At 38.9% G+C, this 22208-nt stretch overlaps 1 protein-coding gene and 1 long non-coding RNA gene across 8 annotated transcripts in view; one reads left to right on the top strand and one right to left on the bottom strand.

Moving 5' to 3' along the window:
* The window catches only part of LOC141585598 (uncharacterized), a 173420-nt gene that overhangs the window by 132187 nt on the left and 19025 nt on the right, over positions 1-22208 (top strand). The window lies entirely within an intron of this gene.
* VEPH1 (ventricular zone expressed PH domain containing 1) overlaps positions 1-22208 on the bottom strand; it is a 208390-nt gene that overhangs the window by 80681 nt on the left and 105501 nt on the right. For all 7 annotated transcript variants that reach the window (XM_074405550.1, XM_010335739.3, XM_010335740.3 and 4 more), the window contains 2 exons: positions 9096-9305; positions 8133-8530 (listed from right to left, as the gene is read on the bottom strand). In XM_074405550.1, coding sequence (XP_074261651.1) covers positions 8133-8530; positions 9096-9305 — 608 coding nt within the window. The remainder of the gene's footprint in view (positions 1-8132; positions 8531-9095; positions 9306-22208) is intronic.

Genomic DNA, 22208 nt, shown 5'->3' on the forward strand with positions numbered 1-22208 from the left:
GCATCCCCAATCTGCTTCTTTCTCTTTTTATTTTTTTGAGACAGAGTCTGGCTCTGTTTCCCAGGCTGGAGTGCAGTGGTGTGATCTCAGCTAAACCTCAACCTCCTGAGCTCAAGCGATTCTCCTGTCTCAGCCTGAGTAGCTGGGACCAGAGGCATACCACCACTCTGGCTAATTTTTGAATATTTTAGTAGAGATGGGATTTTGCCATTTTGCCCAGGCTCTTCTTCAACTCCTGAACTCAGGCAATCCACCCATCTTGCCCTTCCAAGTGCTGGGATTAGAGACATGAGCCACTGCAACCGGCTCCAATGTGTTTCTTCAGAGAAAAACAGTGATAGTTGTTTAATGTGTGTCCTTCTAGAAGTTTCCCTCCTCTTTTCAAATTTGTACATACATACACTAAAAAAATTGGCTGGCTCAATTTTTTTCTTTTATCATAGCACTTAACACTTCGTAATATCCTACATATTTTACTTATTTATCATTTCTATTCTTTATCATGTGTCTTTTTCCACTAGAACAGCCTCCATGAAGGCAAAGATATTTGCCTATTTTGATCACTGATGTTTCCCAAGTCCCTGGAGTGGGGCTGCCATGTAGTAGGCACTCAAAAATGTAAAATGAATGAATGAATGAAGAATGAATAAAATAAAGAAGCAGAATAGAGAACATTTTTTAGGGCAGTAAAATTACTCTGTTTGAAACCACAATAATGGGCACATCATTATACATTTGTCAGAACCCATAAAAGTACAATACCAAAGTGAACCTCAGTGTAAACTATGGACTCTGGATGATAATGTGTCACTATGGGTTCATTGATTGCACCCGTGTATCTCTGTGATGAGGGATGCTGACAGTGCGGGAAGTTGTGTGTGTGGTGGGGACACGGGGGTAAATGGGAATTCTCTATACTTCCCACTAAATTTTGCTGTGAACCTAAAACTTCTCTAAAAAATAAAGTGTATTAATTAAAGAAAAAGAAAGAGTGGTCATCTCAAAATTTACATGTCTAAAACCAAGCTCTTGATTTGTATCTCCCCACACATTTTCTCTTCCTCTAGTCTTCGCTGTCTCATCATCCATTGGATGATTAGGCCCAACGCACCAGCACTGCTGACAGCCTTCCTTTGAAATATATCTGGAGTGAACACTTCTCACCACCTGTAGTCCAATCACCCTGATCTAAGGTCCCACACATTGCAAAATCACTTCAGTAGAGAGACCTTCACCACTCACTCTACCTAAATAGCAATCTCATTCTTTATGCAGCCCCCCTCCCCGCTGCCAACTTGTGTTTCATAGCAACCGTCATTACTTGGCATTATTCTTTCTATAAATTTTTTGTTCTTGGTCCATATCATCCCATAGAATAAGTTCCAAGAAGGGAGAGACTTGGTTTTGTTTGCTGCTATATCTTCAGTGCCTAACCCACTATAGGGACTCAAATTATTGCTGAATGAATGAATGAATGAATTTCTCACCTGGGGAGCAGCAGTTGCCTCCTAAAGAGTCTCAAGCCCCCTCTACAGACCAATCTCCACATTGCAGGTAGGGAGATACTTTTTTCAATCTGATTTTTCTCTCAGGACAGACCCCAGATTCCTGCCCATGTTGAACTATCCTCCTCCTCACTTCACTTCAGTGCTCCCCAGGGGCCAGGCTTCAGTCCCTGGAGTAGACTGTGATCTTTCTCTCCACAGGACAGATGGTTTTGTTCAGTTCCCACACCTCTACTTGCTCTTCACATTTCTCAAGAGTTTCTTCTTCAGGGAAACTGCTTTGACTCCCAGATCAGGGCAGATTCCACATGATAGGCTCTGACAGAACCATGTCCCTTTCCTGTAGATAACTCATCTCACTTTGTAACTACATGTTATGTAAGTTCCATGAAAGCAGAGGCCATGGCTGTTCTGCGGACAGTTGTATCCCCTTCCCACAGCAGCATGGTCGGTACATGCCAGGTTCTCAAGAAGAGTTGGTTGATGAATGAATGAGGGCATAATGAGTATGGCGATCTCTGCTGTTGCCAGACCAGTCTCCAAAGCATATCCAGAGAATGAACCTTTCAGGCATCACTAACAAATGCTTCAAATTTGAGAGATCAGGGAACTCTAGAGGTGGCTGGCTAAGTTTCACCCTGCCTGGCCCAGTGCTAGGTGCTTTGAGCACAAATATTAGCTAAGTAGATGACAATGTTCTTGGGCTTTGAGGCTTGGAAATCTCATTGGGGAGACACCGTCATCTGTCATTGTCCCTAGCCATGTAAGTAAGGGATTACTTCCCAGATTAGTATTTCTTCAAACATCTCCACTTATGTGATCATTGTAAAAAGTGGCTTTTACTTACACGTATAAACTAGAGGGCTTTACAGGAGAAACAGAATCATACTCTCAGAATTTCTTCAACAACTTTATGTTTCCTGCATTTGTGGCTTATTTTAATTGCCAATATAATATTTTAATGGCTGTGGGATAATTGATGTGGATATTTTCATCTGAAAAATTATTTTCTGTAAAACAAATTATTTTTAAAAGTTTGCTGACTTTTCTTGAGACTGGGTCTCTCTTTGTCATTCAGGCTGAAGTGCAGTGGTGCAGTCATGACTCACTGTGGCCATGAACTCTTGGGGTCAAGCAATTCTTTCACCTCACCCTTCCAAGCAGTTGGGACTACAAGTGCACACCACCCTGGCTGGCTTATTTTTGTGTTTTTTGTAGAGGCAGGGTTTCGCCATACTACTCAGGCTGGTCTCAAACTCTTGGGCTCAAGCAACTCACCCACCTCGGCTCCCTGTGTTGGGATAATGGGCGTGAAGCACCACACCAGGCCAATTGACTCTTTATAAGGAAAAAACAACAACCTGTTTTTTTATAATCTTTCACCAGTCCCTAATGTGAACAGGACAATAATGTAGACATAGGAATCAGCTGTCTTTTACTTAGCTCTTTTTACCTCACTCCAAGTAGGCTCTGTCAGCTTTGGACTCATCTGCTATAAATATGTACCTCTCTCAAAATGAACTGTAACACAAATCAGTTCCTACCAAATTATCAAATACTCGGACTCTTGATTTTGCTAACTATGTATGATTTTAAAAAAAAATTTAAAATCCTCTATCACCTGAAATTTGATGGTTGCTGTGTAGCAAACAGGAGGAAATAATCTACCCTCCTTCACCTCATGTTTTTCTCTGTCTTATCAAAACCCTTTACGCAGCTATATAATCTCTTTTCAGTTTCCTGGCTACCAACTCTTCATCACCAACAGAGCTCAAAAATATGGATTTACTCTTTTTACTTTGTTTTTAAATGAAATTTGAAGACATCCAGGGACCACTCTGCTTTCCTACAGGGCATATACTGCCAGTTTCATAATGAAAGTAAATGGAAAAATAACATTCACTTTACTGAAATTTGGTTTGTGGCAAACTGATTGGAATGTACTCTTCTGCTAGGGACCGTCAGGGGCTCAGGACCATTTTGTACTGCACTGTATCCCTTAGAGGAAAGACAGTCCCCAAACAACAATAATGGATGACTGATAATAATCTCTGAGTATAAGCTTCCCTAAAAATGATAAAAGTACTGACTGTGGATATAAGAGTATATTGCTATATACCCTTCTATCTTAAAATAATACATTTCAAAAAATATATTTAAGAATATGAAATATGTCACAGCAAACTACTTCTTTTACACCACCTTCATATCCTCATCTTTCTTTTAACGTGGTGACTTTTAGGGTAAGATATATTGAAATGTACTCCTGCGCATTTTTGCTCTATTTATGTATTTACTTTTCCCTCTGTTTATTTGTTAGCAAGGTCTGTTTAAATCTATTAGAGACAAAACCAAGATGGCTATTATGTTAGGGGAACTAGCCATTTCAAGGTTTGAGATGACTGATTTCATTTTCAGTTAGGATCTGCTTCTGGATCTCCATACAAAATGTCCTAAGAGTGCATGCGCTCACCAATTTTATTTTGCACTGTTTTCTAGTCAGATGAATAGTCATCTCATCTGTAGATAAATATCAGGTAACCGGAGATGCAGACCAACACTACTCCTTTGACCAACTGTATTGTAAGAACATTTTTCTTTTCTCATTTTTTTCTTTCCTTTTTTTTTTTTTTTTTCTTTTTTGAGAGTCTCACTTTGTCACCCAGGCTGGAGAATGCAGTGGTGCGATCTCAGCTCACTACAACCTTCGCCTTCCGGGTTCAAGTGATTCTTCTGCTTCAGCCTCTTGAGTAGCTGGGATTATAGGTGCATACCACCATGCCCTGCTACTTTTTGTATTTTCAGTAGAGACAGGGTTTTGCCATGTTGGCCAAGCTGGTCTCAAACTCCTGACCTCAGGTGATCCACCTGCCTCGGCCTCCCAAAGTGCTGTGATTACAGGCATGAGCCACCGCACCTGGACGGAACATTTTTCTTACTCATTTATCTAAATGTGCAAAGGAAACTAAACATTTTTTATTTTAAAGAAGCACTTTTAAAAATATAATTAATGAGAAATACAGTTATCTTATGTCCTCTTTTGAAAGTTTGCAACATGTTAAGTCGTGGATGTAAGTAGGTAACATCCTTCCCAGTGATTTGTGGTTAAATGTCTGAGTCTTGCACCTATTCTTAGCTGAGGATGTGCAAGGGCAGTGATCTGATGTTAACTAATTAAAGCAGTTTGCAGGGAGTCTTTTCAAAAGGATTTGTAAATCTTCATTTCTTCCTGTTATTTGTATGTGTTTCATGTGCTGTTGCAGATGACTGGGATTGGGATATGTGTGGCAGGAGAAGGTTAAGATAGAAAGCAGTAGCTGTTCTGTCTGCCTCTGTCAACTAAAATTGACTGGTGAGGTGGGAGCAGGTAAGTAAGGTAATCCAAGAAAAGTCCCAAAGCACCAAGAAAAGTTCTCTAGAAAAGTATTCCTTAATAAGTGTCAGGTAAGTAAGGTAATCCAAGAAAAGTCCCAAAGCACCAAGAAAAGTTCTCTAGAAAAGTATTCCTTAATAAGTGTCCTCCTAACGGGCCCAAAACCTCAATGAAATGAGTCTCCAGGAAATTTGGTAACGTTTTCCTGTCTGCTGTTTTTCTTTCTCAAATTGTGTGAAAAAGATTTAGCATTTTTCTCTGGCTCCAAATTTTACAACTTCAATTCATGGAGAAATTATCCTAAACCTATGATTAAACTAATCCATTAAAAAATAAAAAAGAAAGCTTCCTCAGAAGCATTAGTGGATGGGCGTTATCAGTATCCCTCAGATGGGACTAACTGGACCAGAAGGATGTGAGCGCCCCATAGTCACACCAACACTGAGGCTGGATTTGACTACATGCAAATTTTCAATAAAGAAGCTTTATTTGTCGTTAACCATAAAAACAATGCCCACTAATTGATATTAATAATTAATCTTATTTTAAGCAAAATTAACCTGTGTGGATCAATAAAGAAAGGACTACATTACTAGCTTTAAAATTAGCTTTCTTAAGTCAGTCTTGCTGATGTGCTCTACAGATGGGATGTATTTTCATCCAGTAAGTAAATACTTCAAAGTAACATTGATAGGTTTTTGTAAGCTTTTATATCATCCTTTATAGAACTTCAGTGATGAGCCAGGTTTTCAAAGATTCAATACAATATCATGTATGTGTTTTTGTGACCTCTAATCAGCTTTGTTCAAATAATGAAAAACAATGATTCATATTTTTTAAATGTTCTTTGGCAGATGAATTCAGTTCTCCCAGTCTTGTATATAATTATAATCAAGCAGTGATATCAGACCATTGCTCTGCTTATGAATACATAACTTTAAGTTGTTGGTAAACCTGCACAAATACCAGAGACCTACAAGGCTCAGAAGTGAATTACTGATCTAAGAATAACAGGCTGTGCATACCCAAAATGACATTGCTGACCCAACCTCAACAAGACTTGAGGTTTAACATTTTTCCCAGACACGCTGATAGATTCTCACTGATCTGTTTATACTCTATTGCCTGTCCCCAGTGTGATCAATATCATGCAACAATAAATGGCTGACTGGAGTTATGAATGATATTTGTGACCTTGATTCAACTTATACCGAATTCTGCTATACAGTAACCAGTGAGGTTTCTATTCATTTAACATAGTTTATACTTAAGTATTATTATGCAGAACCATATGAAATTAATATTTTTGTACATCAAAACAGTCTAATGTCAGCTTTTTTCATACAGACCAACCTAACATCAAAAGAATTTCTTTCAAAGGTTGTTTTGTCATGTTCTTATAGACTTTGTAACAGCAGTCCAAAATTTTTCTGAACACTTTGTTGCTATTGCCTGCTGGCTAATTTGACCCTTTAACTTTAAATGTTTCAGAAGTGGTTTTTGTACTTCTTCTCTTTGCTTCTTGACTAGTATGCATAATTCACCAAGAAAGATCAAATATGTTGCGTTTATACCAACACACATTAAACATAACACAATTAAGCCTAAATCTTTTTTCAATAAGTTTTTAAGGAAAGGAAAGTAATATTGTTGAGGGATCTTATGATAATGATAACAAGCAAAACTGTCAGCCAGATGACTGCTGGCATGTCACTGAATAGTTTATACTACTTCTGAAATAATAACAATGTGTCCCCTGCAATGAGCCTGAGCTCTTTCTCAATGGATGTATTAACAGTGAATCATAAAAATTTTTCATCCTTCACACATATCTCTGTGCAAGGAATTGCCCAGTAAATTCCAAGAGTATAAATGAATTCCAAAATGTCAACCTAAAAAAATACATACTCACTTCTACATCATCCCTGGTAGGAAACATCAGTATTTAAAGAAAGTATTCTCTTTTTTTTTTTTAAGTAAAGATGATTAATTTATTCAATGTTTTTAGAAAAAAAAGCAAAGCTAACTAGTTAATTGTCAAACTATATATATTTTTGCCCAACTGTAGGCTAATGTATGTATTCTGAGCACATTTAAGGTAGGCTAGGTTAAGCTGTAATATTCATAGGTTAAGTGTATTAAATGCATTTTTGACATAAGGTATTTTCAAAGTTGAAAGTTGCCTTAGATTCCACTATGGCCCAGTGAGACACTGTTACTGATATTGTCATCAGTTTAAATTTTACTGACTTTTTATTGGTGCCACCCTAATTCATGTACCTGAAGGAGGTCCTGGCCTCTGACACCCTGTTTAAAATTTTTTATTTTTTTTACTTTGCCCTTTGTTTTCTGACTAGCTCAGCCTCTCACTGGCTCCTATTTCTTAAGTCACCTCCTGACTATGGTTGTGCCCTTTTCTTTGTGTACAGATGGTCCTGACATACAATTCCCATTTTTTGACTTTACAGTGGTGTGAAAATGATACTTATTCAGTGTGAATGCCTATACATCCATTCTATTTTTCATTTTCAGTAAAGCATTCAATAAATTACATGAGATATTCAACAGTTTAGTATAAAATAGGCTTTGTGTTAGATAATTTTGCCTAATTTTGGGCTAGTGTAATTGTTCTGAGCATGTTTAAGGTAAGCTAGGCTAAGCTGTAATGTTTGGTAAACTAGGTGCATTTTCAATTTATAATGAGTTTTGGGGGACATGGTCTCATCCTAAGTTGAGCATCATCATCTATACTGTAATCTCTAAGAGGTCAGGAATTGTATCTGTGTGGTTTATAGCTGAATCTTGAGTACTTTTAATGCACTGCCTGGCACACAGTAGCTGAATGGAAGCTGACATTCAATGTTGTGCATGGCTTTCTTGCAATGATTATGCAGTTGAGAAATGTCTATGGCAGAACTCCTACCCCAGAACCTGCTTTAGGGTCACCAACCTCTTTGCAGGATTTTCCTGAATTCTGGGGACAGGGGACCAGCAATAATATATCCTGAGGTTTGCAAAAATCAGAGAGTCAGTGGACTTATGTGCACCCAAGGAGATTCAAATGGGAATCAATAAGATGTTCAGCCTTTTTTTTACAGGGTGGGGGGAACCTCAAGTAATGTAAAGTGTTTTAAAAAATGATCTATTTTGCAAAAGATCTAGAAAAGAGTATGCTAATTTACATGATTTGGGCTTTTTGTTTATCTACAGTGACTCCTGAATTTTCTCAGGTTTGGGAAGTATACAACACTTACCTTCAATGGTACACTGATCAGGGACTGGAATCTTCTTTCCAATCTCCATGGCATATGCTTTCACTTTGCTGAGGTTCTTTTTTAAGTGCAAGTACAGCTTATCTTGGTATTCTACAGGACTTGCAGTTGCCTCTGGAGTTTCTTCCTGGAAGTTTTCTTTTACAGTTTCTGGCAAATTCTCTGAGTCTGCATGTATAATATTTGGGTATGAAACTGAAGAATCTCCTAGCTGTAATCTGCCAGTGTCTGTCTTAAAGAGCAGCTTGTCACTTCCTTGGCTAAGTGGGTCTATTTCTGAAAGAGAGATGCTGGCTGGTATATCTCCCCTGTTTGCATCTTCGCCATCATCTGTACTCACACCCTTTGTGAGCATAGTGTGCAAAGCCAAACTTTTTGACCTAGAGTACAAAGGGAAAGTTAAAGAAGTTGCATTACCATTCACTGACAAGGAAAATAAATAATAATAACATTGGGACAAAAAGTTACTTCCTCTGGAATGTGAAACTATTAACAGGCTTGATAAATGTAGACAACCAACAAATGACATAATAAACCAAACCTTTGAAAATCTAGGTCACCTCCAAAAACAAAGGTTTAGAAATCAATTTCATGGCAAAACTGGCTGAAAAATGGTAGACTTACATATTTTTCATCTTGGTCTACTTTTGCTTTTGCTTTTTCATCAGAAGTCAAGAGACAGTATTTTCCATATGGCATACTTATATTTTAAAATTGCTTTAAAAATTAAGCAATAGGTTTTTTTTCCTTTTGTAGTACCCATTTAAAATAGTGAGCTTCTTTGGATAATGAGAGCATTGTGGATAATATTTCATTCATGTAAGGACAGCACTTCGGGTGGCTATAAGTAAAAGATACATAAAAAAGACACCCGTAACAGTGCTAACAAAACGAATAGCTAACATGAAGTACATGCATAAAAAACAAACCAAACCAAAGTTATACCTGTTAAATCTAATGTTTTTTCTTTCTTCTTTAGAAATTTGGCCCAAACTATATCTTCTGATAGAGCTAGGGACATTGCTCTCTGCATTTATCTTGTTTTCAAAAGCCTGGATTTTAACTTGGAGTTTTTCATGGTCTTCATTTTCGGCTACCATGAGCTTGGTTTCTTCCAGTTTCTCAGGGAATTCAATTTCAGTGCTGATTTTTCTCCTAAAGGAATAGAAATCATTGCATTAGATTGTGGTCTTATATACCCTTCAGAACAGTGTTATTCTCTGTTTAACTGCCTCTCATTCAGAAGCGAAAACTTTACCTAATCATTTTTTCCACTGGTCATTTAACAAATATTTACTGAATATCTACTATAGGCATAGGTCTTTGAAATTGCTTCTATAGCTTGTTCTGCCTGAAGTTTAGAAACAGTGGTGTTTATGTGAACTTTGCATTAGAAATGCTTTTTTAAGGGTTCAAAGAATAAATATCAGTTTTTATGCTCATGTACTATATTCTTATCTAGAAACTCTTCAACTGTATGGCTTTCACATGCAATGTGTGCCAGATATTTCCCTTCCTTGCTTTCCTCCCTCCCTCCTTCCCCTTCTCCTTCCTTCCTTCCTTCCTTCCTTCCTTCCTTTCTTCCTTCCTTCCTTCCTTCCTTCCTTTCGACAGAGCGTCACTCAGTCACCCGAGCTGGAGTGCAGTGGTGTGATCTCATCTTACTGCAACCTCTGCCTCCTGGTTTCCAGCAATTCCCCTGCCTCAGCCTCCTGAGCAGCTGGGACTATAGGCATGCACCACCAGGCTCAGCTAATTTTTGTATTTTTGGTAGAGACAAGGTTTCACCATATTGGCCAGGCTGGCCTTGAACTCCTGATCTCGAGATCCACCCACCTTGGCCTCCCAAAGTGTTGGGATTACAGGTGTGAGCCACCGCGTCGGCTGGGCCAGATATTTTCTAAAAAATTTACATGTGCTGATATGTTTGTACTGAAATTACAGAATAAGAACATTTCACATGGACCGTCTAAACTCATGGTTTTGTTAATTTTTACGAAAATCAGTATAACTCTTTCATCTTCCAAGCAAGAAATATCTTTCTGAATTTTAAGATGTTGGAAGAAAGAGGTTTTCTATGAATGATTTATTAATAGACCCAAATATCTTTTACAAAAGTTTATAAACCACTTTGTGGGTCATTAAAATTACTTTCTTTAAAGCAGGGACCATGTGTGGTATGCTTCTGGATTTCCTCTGAGGGCTAACAGTGCCTTAGCTGTTACCTACAAATAAGTACCTACAAATAAGCTGCAGAAATAGCTTTCTGATGTTCACTGAGGTGCTGAGTGATTATAGAAAAGTGGCATGTATGTATCTTCCCTTATCTGTTTTCTAATATTGAGCTGGCTTAATATTTTTATTAAGCTACTTTAATTTTTATTGAGCAACCACTATCCATTTTTATAACATATACTGTTATCATTAATTCTTTCCTTAAAAAAAAAGAATAAAAGGAATTATTTTTACTTACCCACTTTTAATACCCAATGTGTGGGTTGTTTCTTATACTAACTAATTCTCTAACCCTCTAGACACCAACTGTCCTGCAATTCATTTCAACCCTAACACTGACAATCTGGAATTAGCCCCAGACTCCACAGACTGCCCCCAGTTTAGATGCCAGTCAAAAGTATGAGGTCCCCAGCTTACCCACACTTTTCAACTTGGCTACAAAGGTTCCTGTACTGCTTCACCCCCGTGGTTCAATAATTCACTGGAATGACTCACAGGACTCAGGAAAACACTTTAGTTTATTATTATTGGATTTATTATAAAGGAGACAACTCAGAAACAGCCTAGTAGGAGAGATGCATAGGGCAAGGTATGGGAGAAGGGGCTCAGAGCTTCTGTGCCCTTCCTGGGTATGTTATCCTCCCAGCACCTCAATGATTTCACAAATCTGGAAACTCTTGGAATTTTAGGGGTTATTATGAAGGTTTCATTATTTAGGCAAGATTGATTAAATGATTACCATTGGTGATTAACTCAATCTTCAGCCCATCTCCCCTCCCCAGATATCGGAGGTGGGTGAGTTATAGGGTAAGATAGAGAATGGGAATGAAAGTTCCAACAGTGTAATCCTGCCTTGGTCTTTCCTGTGACCAACCCCAATCCATAAGCAATCTAGTGGTCCTGGTCACCAGTCATCTCATTAGCATATAAAAGATATCCATCAATCTGAGATTCTGAGAGTTTAGGAGCTGTATGCCATGAACTCAGAACAGAGACAAAATATTTATTTTTTATTACAGCACATAATAATCCCTAGAAATACATTCATCAGGATGGTCTAATGATTTTATTGGTTTGTCTGTGTGTATTTACTTGGCTATCTAGTACTTTTCCAAGACATTGAGGAAAGGGCCTAGACTTACAGAAAAATCTTAGCATTATTTTTCCCTAAGGGCCAAAGTGAACCTGGCATAATACCTGAATAAGAGTGAGAGGAAAAACATACTTAAAGAAAAAAAGCACTGCCAGGCATGGTGGTGCACACCTGTAATCCCAGCACTTTGGGAGGCTGAAGTGGGTGGATCACTTGAGGTCAGGAGTTCAAGATCAGCCTGCCCAACATGGTGAGATCCCATCTCTACTAAAAATACAAAAATTAGCTGGGTGTGGTGGCAAGCACCTGTAATGCCAGGAACTCGGAGGCTGAGGCAGGAGAATTGCTTGAACCAGAAGACGGAGGTTGCAGTGACCCAAGATTGCGCCATTGCACTCTAGCCTGGGTGACAAGAATAAAACTCTGTCTCAAAGAAAAAAAAAAAAGGCACTGCTTTTAAGGAAAAAGCAATGCAGAAGGGCTGGTAACTATTCTTTTTGGTTACAGTCTACCATTCTGGCACCTATATCTGCAGTGGACACTGGTGAAGGTGAGTTGGCAGGGTTGGATACTGAGATTTTTCTGGCTGGCCCAGAGAGCAGTCCTGGCCTTGAGGGAAGATTCATGGTTATGGGCCCTCAGAATTCACCTATAGGTCCAGGCCAGGGACAGCTGTTGATGGTTCACAGTGGGAACCAGCCATCTTTTAGGTAACCAGGCAACTGTTTATTGTCTAATAAGCTGTTGTTGATACAATTTAAAACCATTTTTCTTATGTAATTTTGTAAGTTTTCTATGGCTTTACATAATTTTTATCTACTCATACCATGCACAAATGAAATATATATTGGTAGGTTGCAAGAATCAGTATGTGGGAATAGAGGCTAAGCTTGAAAATGTTTTCCTTTCTGACATATATATGATATTGGCTACACTCAAATAGACGGGAGGCTTTGACATATTTTAGCCAGAAGATTCTAAATGTTTACTCCCATTACAAATGAGACCAAGAAAATGCTATCTCTGGATGATATTTTATAAACCATGATGATTGCCAAGGTTAATTTAAAAAAATCTAATAGACTCACTCAACACAAGAAATTTTGGGGAATATTTATTTTCTATCCACATTAGTCAATGTATAGTTATGAAATTAAAGTATTTCTCTGGTTCTACAGAACCTAATCACATTTCAAAAATAAAAGATACCTTTATTTCAAATATTTCTATAGCTGGGGCCATTAAAACTTAAAAACTTTGTAAAACACAACTTGTAACCCACAATGTACATTAATTAGATATTGAGCATTATACAAATGTTTTACTGTTTTAATTTTTAATTTAAGTTTTTAGAGATAGAGGTCTTGCTATGTTGCTCAGGCTGGTCTCAAACTTCTGGACTTAAACAATTCTCCTATCTCAGCCTCCTGAGTAGCTGGGACTACAAGTGTGTGCCACTGTGCCTGACTATACACATTTTTAAACCTCAAAACATATGAGTTGTTAGAGGAACAATTTCTCATGAATTTATAATTTTTTTTCTTTCTGCATAAAGCTCTGAGTTATAACAGTACAATAATCACATTTTCTTCACAAAAAACCTTCAAATTTTATAGATTATAGAAAATGTCCTAAGATAATTTTATTGGATCAGTTTTTGATTCTTAAAAAAAAGTTCCTTACTTCTGGAGATTCTTCTTTTATTTGTTGTACTCTTTCTATCAATTTCACGATCTACAAAATGGGAATAATAACCATATTTAACTCATGGGATTGGTAGAATGATTAAATGACAGAACCAACATGAAGCAGTGTTCCTAGCACATAACAAGCAGTCATCACATCTTAGATTTTATTACTGTCAGGCTGTAGGAGGGGATGGCCTCTTGGGCCCCTTTCACTGCCTTTGTCTCCCGTGGCCAGATGTTGGTTAGAAAGCCCCATAGCCTGGATAAGTCAGAGTTTTAGTAGCTGGAAGCAGCCTTCCTTCATGTTCAAGTTGCTTTACAGCATTACCCTGAGGAGATGCTGAGCATGATACAAGTAAAGGGGCAATCCCTAGACACTCACTGACCCCAAGAGGGGCAAGTTGGGTGTCTCAAGGGTAGGGTTGTCAGTAAAAAACAGGACACCCAGCCAAGTCGGAATTTCAGATAAACAGTAAGTATTTATTTTTATTTTTTAGTAGTTCTTTTAAAAATTATATTTATTTATTTTAACTATACTTTAAGTTCTGGGGTACATGCACAGAACGTGCAGGTTTGTCACATAGGTATACACATGCAATGGTGGTTTGCTGCACCCATCAACCCATTATCTTCATTAGCTATTTCTCCTAATGCTATCCCTCCCACCACTCCCCACTTCATGACAGGCCCCGGTGTGTGATGTTCCCCTCCCTGTGTCCATGTGTTCTCAACAATAAGTATTTTTAAGTGTAGGTATGTCCTTAATGGAATATATTAAAAATATATTATACTTTACTACAATTTTATACTAAAAGTACTAAGAAATTATTTGTTCTGTAACTGAAATTCAACTGGGTATCCTGTATGGCACAATGCTATTTGGTAAAGATGAAATGTGGAGAGAAGCAGGGAGCAAGAGTAGAGGCAAAAAGAGGAATTTGCAAGGGAACAAATTTGAAGAGTGAAGAAGCAACAATAAAATGTCTGGGACAAAGAAATGCTCTCTAGATCTAAGGCTGATGAGTGTTGCTGATGAGAATTCTCACTGCAAAACTTTCTTTTCTACACAATCTCCCTTGTTTTTATGATTTAGATTTGTAGAGCACAGAAATCAGTGGACTGGGATGGTAATAAAGTCATCTAGGCAGCCAAGGTCTCCAGATGGATCAAAGGGAACTTTCTGTCCCTGGCCATCAATCCACCTGGGCCTGCCACAGTACTTTGCTGGCAGGGAGGCAGGGCAAACTTCAATTCCAATAAGTTGGAAGGTCAGGAAATGGTAGATAAGGGTGTTTGGGTTTATCATAAACATTCGCTGCTCCTTTAATTCTTCTTCTCTTGCTTCTTAAGTTTAATATAAAAAGATAGAAGAGGAATATTTTGTTCAAAACATAGTTTTTGGACAAAAAGTTCAAAAACAAATATCTTTTCCTGAAGAAAACAAACTTCCGCTTTCCTTCTAGAGCAAGGAAACGCATCACGAATGTGACAGTGCTGGTGGAGTCATGGGTTCGCTGTGTGTTTGTTGTTGAGTGGTGGGGCTGGGGGCCAGTGGATTGGGCCCACGCAAGGGGTCGTTATTTCTTTTCCATTTGTCACTTTTGACCCCAGAGGTAATTTTACAGAAATTTTTGCCAGAGTTCTATAATCCCCTAAATATTAACTTGGCCTTAACTCAACATGCCGTGTCACAAGAGGCTCAGATAATTTCCAGTCTGAACAGTTTCTGGTCTCCGTTGCCAAAGTAAAGTTTTTAAAAGTATCTCTAGGGATACCTAGGGGGAGGCCTAATTACCTCCCTCCTGTGTGAACAGGGACTCCCCTTAGAAACAAATTGGCCCTTGGGCTACTTACTGCTCTTACTAAGTCAGGAGATGAGACTATAAAGCTGGAAGGGGTGGAAAGATTGGCAGCCTGTCTTCCTGCCTCCTTAAATCAAGGAAAAATAATATTAGTTAATGTTTGAGGATCTTGGCTTACAATTCCATGTCCAGTATATGTACTCCTGCAGAGTAGAGCTTGTTAAAGGAGAAGTAGGAGAATGCAATTGACTAAATCCACATTGGAGTGCTAAATTCTTATAATGCTATGTTCCTTACTCTTCAGTAACCTCTTGGGTCATCAATCATGATGGAGAAGATCCCCCAGCTTCACAGTACTGGCATCTGTTTGGGGACTGCAATAAATAATGCTGCTGGAACACCTATGCCAGAATGTTAAGGGAAAGGACAACAATAAGACTCAGTTCTTGGTATCTGCCTCTGACCTGCTCGGTGGACAAGAGCAGAGATGGGCAGGTACCTAGTTATGTGGGGATCAGAATGCAGTCATGCCAATGGTAGAACTCTGCTAAAATAAAATAACTCCATGTTTTACTTCATTCACACAAGATTTAAAAAAGAGATTTCAAAAGGAGACAGTTGTGGGAAAATTGACTGAACAGGATCTCAGGGGAAAGACCTAGGTTCATGACTCCAATTTCATGTTTATTAGTGATGCTGTAAAACTCATAATGACTCCACTTTTTATTTTCGTTATATAAAAATGGGACTAATAACATTACATCATCGGATTGCTGAAAGCATTACATAAAATAATGGATTTGACAGTGTTGTCCATATAGAATGGGCATGAAAAATTCAAGGCATGGTAAAACCCTGAATGGCTGCTGCTTAGTGTGGACATTTGACACTAAAAGAAGGTTTGCACCAATGTACCAGTCCTGAAAGATATACTTTTCATGCTCAAGGCCAGGGAGGACTATAAAATCCCTCCTCTTACTGCAGTATCTTAAAGAGTGTATACTAAAAGAGAGGGACTCTTTTACTCCATGAGCATACAAGAACTGGATATAGAAATAGCCTATTTTAAAAAATCCCTGTACTTCAAATATGAATTCTGAACAAACACAGACAAAGAGAATTTCCTGCAATTAGAGTGAAAATACAGAAGTTATGATACAAGGAAGTGACACTTACTCAGATACCCCGTCATTTGCTCACTTTTTAGTTATTCAACTAACCTGGGAGAGAATAAGACATGGAAAAGGGATCAGCAAAAAGTGCAAAGCCCCTGCTTTTGCTACTCAAAGTGAGATTCCTGGATCAGCGGCATCAGTATCTCCTCAGAGCTTGTCAGAAATGCAGAATCTCAGGTTCTGCGCCCAATCTACTGAATCAGAAGGCACACTTTAATATGGTCCCCAGGTGTCCAGTGGCGCATTTCAATTTGAGAAGGACTGGCCCCAAAAATAAAATAACAGAATCTGAAGGGGACCAGGACAGGGGTCTTTTTCCTCAAGCAAGGCTGCTGAGGATTTCATTAATTCTGTAGTAAGATAAGACTTAATCTGTACATTATTTGGAGTTGGTGGGCTTTGCCTTTTATCCTTTTGGGGATACATTCCAAGGTAAAGGTACATTTTTGGTTTTTGCCACTGATAGATACTGGTTCAGATGGACCCCAAATCTTTAGTTTCCTGAGACAACTGGGCATATTGGGTGAGCAATAGCCTTAATAGAAGGCTGCTGCATCCTAATGAAGTGCCACCCAGATATAACACAAGCTACAAAAGCACTTTGTAAATTATTAAGGACCATAAAAAATGTAGAGTAGGAATATCATCAAAGCACTGTGAATTAGGAAGGAGACCTGTAAGGCAATGTGCTCTTTTTTGTCTAGGCTGACTTTATCATCTGGGCACAGAAGCAAGCAATAGGGTCTGGCCATTTAGGATTAAATAGCTAAGACATTGTCACTCTTGGTATTTGACACTGGAAGAGGAGGAAAATGGTTAAAATGTTTCTTTTTGATACATCCTCTTATAGTCTTCATCTCAAATATGATACTGTAGTCCATTTTTAATTGGTAGAAAAATAGTTACCCCAGAAATGGAGGCATATAATTAATCAAAACACATCAATAACTGAGCTGGGGATAGAACTCTACACAACATCCTGTGATTCCATTCCTACTCTACCTAGAATTCAGCTCTTACAGCAAAGTTGAGGTAACAACCTCAGGCTGCCAATTCATGAAAAGCCTATCTTTTGCTTTATGATAAATATGAATAATATTAAGAACCATTTTTCCTCAGCTATAACCCATCTTAGAGTAGCTGTATCTCAACCATGGCCATAATGATGTGTTTTCATCACCTTTCATTTATTAAATCTCTTTCCTTTTGGTCCTGGAAGAAAGTTTAGGGAGTAAAATACTAGGTATTAAAGAAAGTTCTCAGATTTAGTCTGGGTCCAGCAGCATCTAACATTTAATACGGTAGTTTTTAAACTCACTGTAGTAGAGAATTTTTTTTGTTTTAAAAATTTTCATAAGTTACAAACCAATATATTTGTAAAAGTAGCAAAAATAAAAGAGAAATGCAATGAATAAAACAAGACATACAATGTCCACTGATCAGGTATTTGGATATTACAGCAATATTAAATTTCTATAGAAGTTCTAACTTCTTATGTTCTTATTTTTAATATCTGCAGTCACTTCATAGCAGTCTGATAAGAAACAGTTTGCAGATGGGCACTGGTCTAGTGGATATGCTATGACTTATAATGCATACCTGTAACAAAGTGCTCATGCTACTCATTAACATTTACTGAGCACTTTCTATGTATAGTCTTCACTGTTCTAAATCTGGTACATTAATTGCTTCTAACACAATCAAGTGAGGCTGACTCTATTAATAACTCGATTTACAGATGAGGAAACTGAGGCATACTGAAGGTCACTTAGTTAAACCAACATTAAATGCAACTGTTTGCCTCCAGAGCTCATACTTAACACTCTGCACTCCACACTTCCTCTAAGTAGGTGTGGTTCAGGTTGCATCTGAATGTTGCCCCAGGAATATGTAATACATATTAGGGGATTGGTGATATAGCATGGTAACCAAGAAAAGTTATTGCACTCTGATATCTTTAAATAACATCCTGTGGAAACCAGACACTAGAATAGAGTTGATATATAGTCACTGGAGCAACCCTTCACATTGATTGGAAAAATGAATTTTGGCACCCTCTTTTATTTATTTATTTATTTTTACTGTACTTTAGGTTCTGGGGTACGTGTGCAGATCATGCTGGATTGTTGCATAGGTACATACATGGCAAGCTGGTTTGCTGATTCCACCGTAGCCTATATCTGACATTTCTCCCCATATTATCCCTTCCCAACCTCCTCACCCTCTGCTGTCCCTCCCTTGGTCCCCCCAACAGACCCCAGTGTGTGATGCTCGTCTCCCTGTGCTCATGTGTTCTCATTGTTCAACACCCACCTATGAGTGAGAATATGCGGTATTTGGTTTTCTGTTCTTGGGTCAGTTTGCTGAGAATGATGGTCTCCAGATTCATCCATGTCCCTACAAAGGACGTGGACTAATCATTTTTTATGGCTGCATAGTATTCCATGGTGTATATGTGGCACCCTCTTTTAACACCAACTAAAAAGGTGTTCAAAACTCAGAAAATGTCATACAAATGGCAACTTTAAAGCTAAATTATGACAGATGCTAAAAAGGAACAAGGAGCATTTGGGGAACCAAAATAGCAAATAGCTAAGTCAGGCTCCAGGAAGAAGTGTCTGAGCACCAGCTGTCACACTGTCACTGCTTTCATGTGAGTTGTCGAGGGTCAAGGCAGTTTTTTGTCTTTCCCCAGGCTAGAACTTTGGTGTTCTCTGCCTTGCTTGAAATGGGAAGCCAGGCCATGGGCACTTGATGAAAAGCTTTCTTTTTGTGTGTGTGCCCTATGTTTTGAACACTGCTATGTTACAGAAAATGGACCTGGTTCTCCGTGAAGCTGACATTACATTGCCCACACTCCATACTGGGGCTGCCTGAGTCTCTACCATACTGTGTCCTTACATGGCAGAGCCAGCCTGTCTGAGGTCTCACCCTCCCTGGGCCTGCTTCATTGTCTCCAAAGCTGACAACAGTGTCTCCTACCTACATCTCTTGCTGATAGACAAATTCCTGAAATACCTTTAAAGACCTTCGCATCACCATAAATGCTGCATTAAGGGAGGACAGCTGGTGGAGTAAATGAATAACAGATGAAATGTAAATGGTACCACATGTCAGACTTAACCTCTTAAGTAAGAAGAGGGGCCCAAAACCAAAGCCTTTCCTTCCTTTTCCATGGACTGAGGAGTAACAACAGCTACAGCTACTGTAGTGTGATCACCGTAGACCGCTCTAGATTGAAAAGAGATACTCCACTGGCACGAGAACAGAAAATCAAACACCGCATGTTCTCACTCATAGGTGGGTGTTGAACAATGAGAACACATGGACACAGGGAGGGGAGCATCACACACTGGGGTCTGTAGGGGGTAAATAGGGGAGGGACAGCGGGGGGTGGGGAGTTGGGGAGAGATAGCATGGGGGAGAAATGCCAGATATAGGTGAAGGGGAGGAAGGCAGCACATCCCACTGCCATGTGTGTACCTATGCAACTATCTTGCACGTTCTTCACATGCACCCCAAAACCTAAAATGCAAAAAAAATACTCCCCCCCCCAAAAAAGAAAAGAGATACTTGTTTCTTATCAAAACACTTGTGTCATTGTTAAAATTTACCTTGGTGGGGCAAAATTACAGTCAGCTTTTCCTAAGCAGGGGGCAACGCTGGCCAGCATATCACATGTTTCTAATTATGGTTCTGAACTGACTTGTGTACCTTCCCTGAATCAACAGTTGCTTTAAAAGAAATCAGTTTCTTTGTACAAACACTTCTTGGCTAAAAATGTGGAAGTTCTTATAAGCACTTAAAAGACCTTATTTTTCCTTCCATAGGGCATAGGCTCTGAATATTAGCTCTTCAAGTTTGTGGAAGAGTAGAGGGACAGAGAAAGACACCCAACACTTCAGGGCAGGATGGCATGTGCTGGGAAATAGAGCGGTTGTATGAGCTGTGGGAGCTCAGAGGAAAGTACAGATCATTATATGTGATGGTGGGTGGGAAAGGCCTCATGAGGAAGTAGTACCAAACTGGAGTCTTGGTTCCAAATGTCAGCCTCCAATGGAAAGAGAGGCACAAAGAGGGCATCCTAGAAGGTGATGGTAAAGACTAGTGGTGTACCACTTTGGGGAGGAATAGCAAAAGTTACGCTTGACCTTCCTTTTAAATTATCCATGAAATACTATGAACACTGTAACTGTCATTCGCACTGAAATTTGAGATTCATTGGACCAGATTAAAAGAAGAAATTAAAAGAAACTTAATGAACTGATGTCTGGCCATTTGTATTATTGACTCTCCAGGAATTACCATGGACTCATAGCAAGAATTTTACTTTGTTCTTGCCCATCTGCAAGGTTTATTCCATTATGCTCTAATATGAAGTATCTATTATCCTGATGCATATGAAAAGATGTTTTGTTGTGAGGATTAAACAATGTATCAGAGCTGAAAGTCCCCAGCAGAGAATCTACCATGTGCTAAGAGCTAGGTTTAAAGCTTAACAGTCTTACATAAGCAGAATATTTTACAAGTTCTCAGAGTTGCAGAGAACTTCGCCCCCTGTTCTCTGCAATTTGTGTTGTGGACTCAGTGAAGAGCTATTACTCTCAAGCTCTTGGGCAATGTCTCGGGGAAATGATGTCTAAGTATGTGCATTATTGTTATTTCGTACAGTTAGGTTCTGATGTGACTCCCAGGATATCAAGATGGGAACTCTGGAATGACAGGTTGCAAAGGGCCTCGTAGTTGAAAAGGTTCTTTACAGGCTGTGTTGCTTGAGTATACATTAGGGCCACACAATACATCAAATGTTTCTCTTTGCTGTATCCGTTTCTTTGATATTCATTGCCTGAAATGTGGGATACAAACAGAATTCTTCCTTGGAGCCAATCCAAGGAAGACAAATTACCTGAAGTCATTTTTCTGTGAATATGGTTGCCTTATCCTGTTTTCTCTTCATTCTCCCACACGTGCTATTGTTTTATTTCCTTCCCTCATTTGTGTCATCTCTTCACTTATATCAAAGTCAGATTCACACCTGTTCAGTCAGTTTTGACTATAATTTAGCTTTCATTATCCCTTTCTGTTTTCAGGCCTGATTCTTAAAGCGAAGAGCAAACATAAAATCTCATAATCACTACCACCACTACCACCAAAATAATTTTAAAAACCCACAACATTCATATAACTAAACCAAAGGGTCGGGGAACCTTTAATCACATGCTTTGTCTTAAGCTTTTCTTACACAAACAACTTCTTTTTTCCCCCATAACTTTCATGGCTTTAGCTGAAGTTTGCAGGCTAGTATTTGAGGGAACTGTAACCTTCCTCCTCTCTCCTCCACCCCAGGCCTGTGTCAGGACCCTTTCTCCTGTGTCCTCAGGTCTCCCCTTCTGCTCTTTGCCATCATCATCCTCTCTCACTATCTTTTTTTCATTTCTCCTATTTATCTCCCACTGCTGCTTTCTTTCCATAATTTCCATCCCTCAAAGTTTCCATCCCCAATTGAGGCCTGAGCCTAACCTCTTACTAAGACCACCTGTGACAAATTGCCCCTATTCTGATGGCGCCTGATTATAGCAGCCTCCTTGGCGCCAAATAGATTTGGCAAAAGCATGTTCTGGGTAATGATTACACCACTGCTCTGCTCAGCCAGTTACAGAGGTGCACGGAGTTCACCCTCTCCCTCCCCAGCTTCAACTGGGCTCTGGCAGACAAATGGCTTGATGTTTAGGGCTAGATAGGGCTTTCACGGTTTTGAAAGGTATAGCTCTCTTCTCCAACCTGACACCTTCTCCTTTTCAATTGATAATAGCTCTTGTACCCTTTTGCTTCTGCAGAATTAATTTCAAAAACATAAATGCTTTGTTTGACTGTCCTGTTATTTATTCTCTGCTGGTTTATTATTTAGATATAGACGTTCTTTCTAAAACAGGAGCAGGAAAAGTGCAAGTGGGCTCACCTGATGCTTCCCACAAAACTTACCCAATTTATTCAGTCATTTGGCACAAGAAAGGCTCTTGTGTGCTTCAGTTTTTTATGCTCTCTAGGATGCTAATTGTTTTTCT

The sequence above is a fragment of the Saimiri boliviensis genome, chromosome 9 (assembly GCF_048565385.1).
Source record: "Saimiri boliviensis isolate mSaiBol1 chromosome 9, mSaiBol1.pri, whole genome shotgun sequence".
NCBI lineage: Eukaryota > Metazoa > Chordata > Mammalia > Primates > Cebidae > Saimiri > Saimiri boliviensis.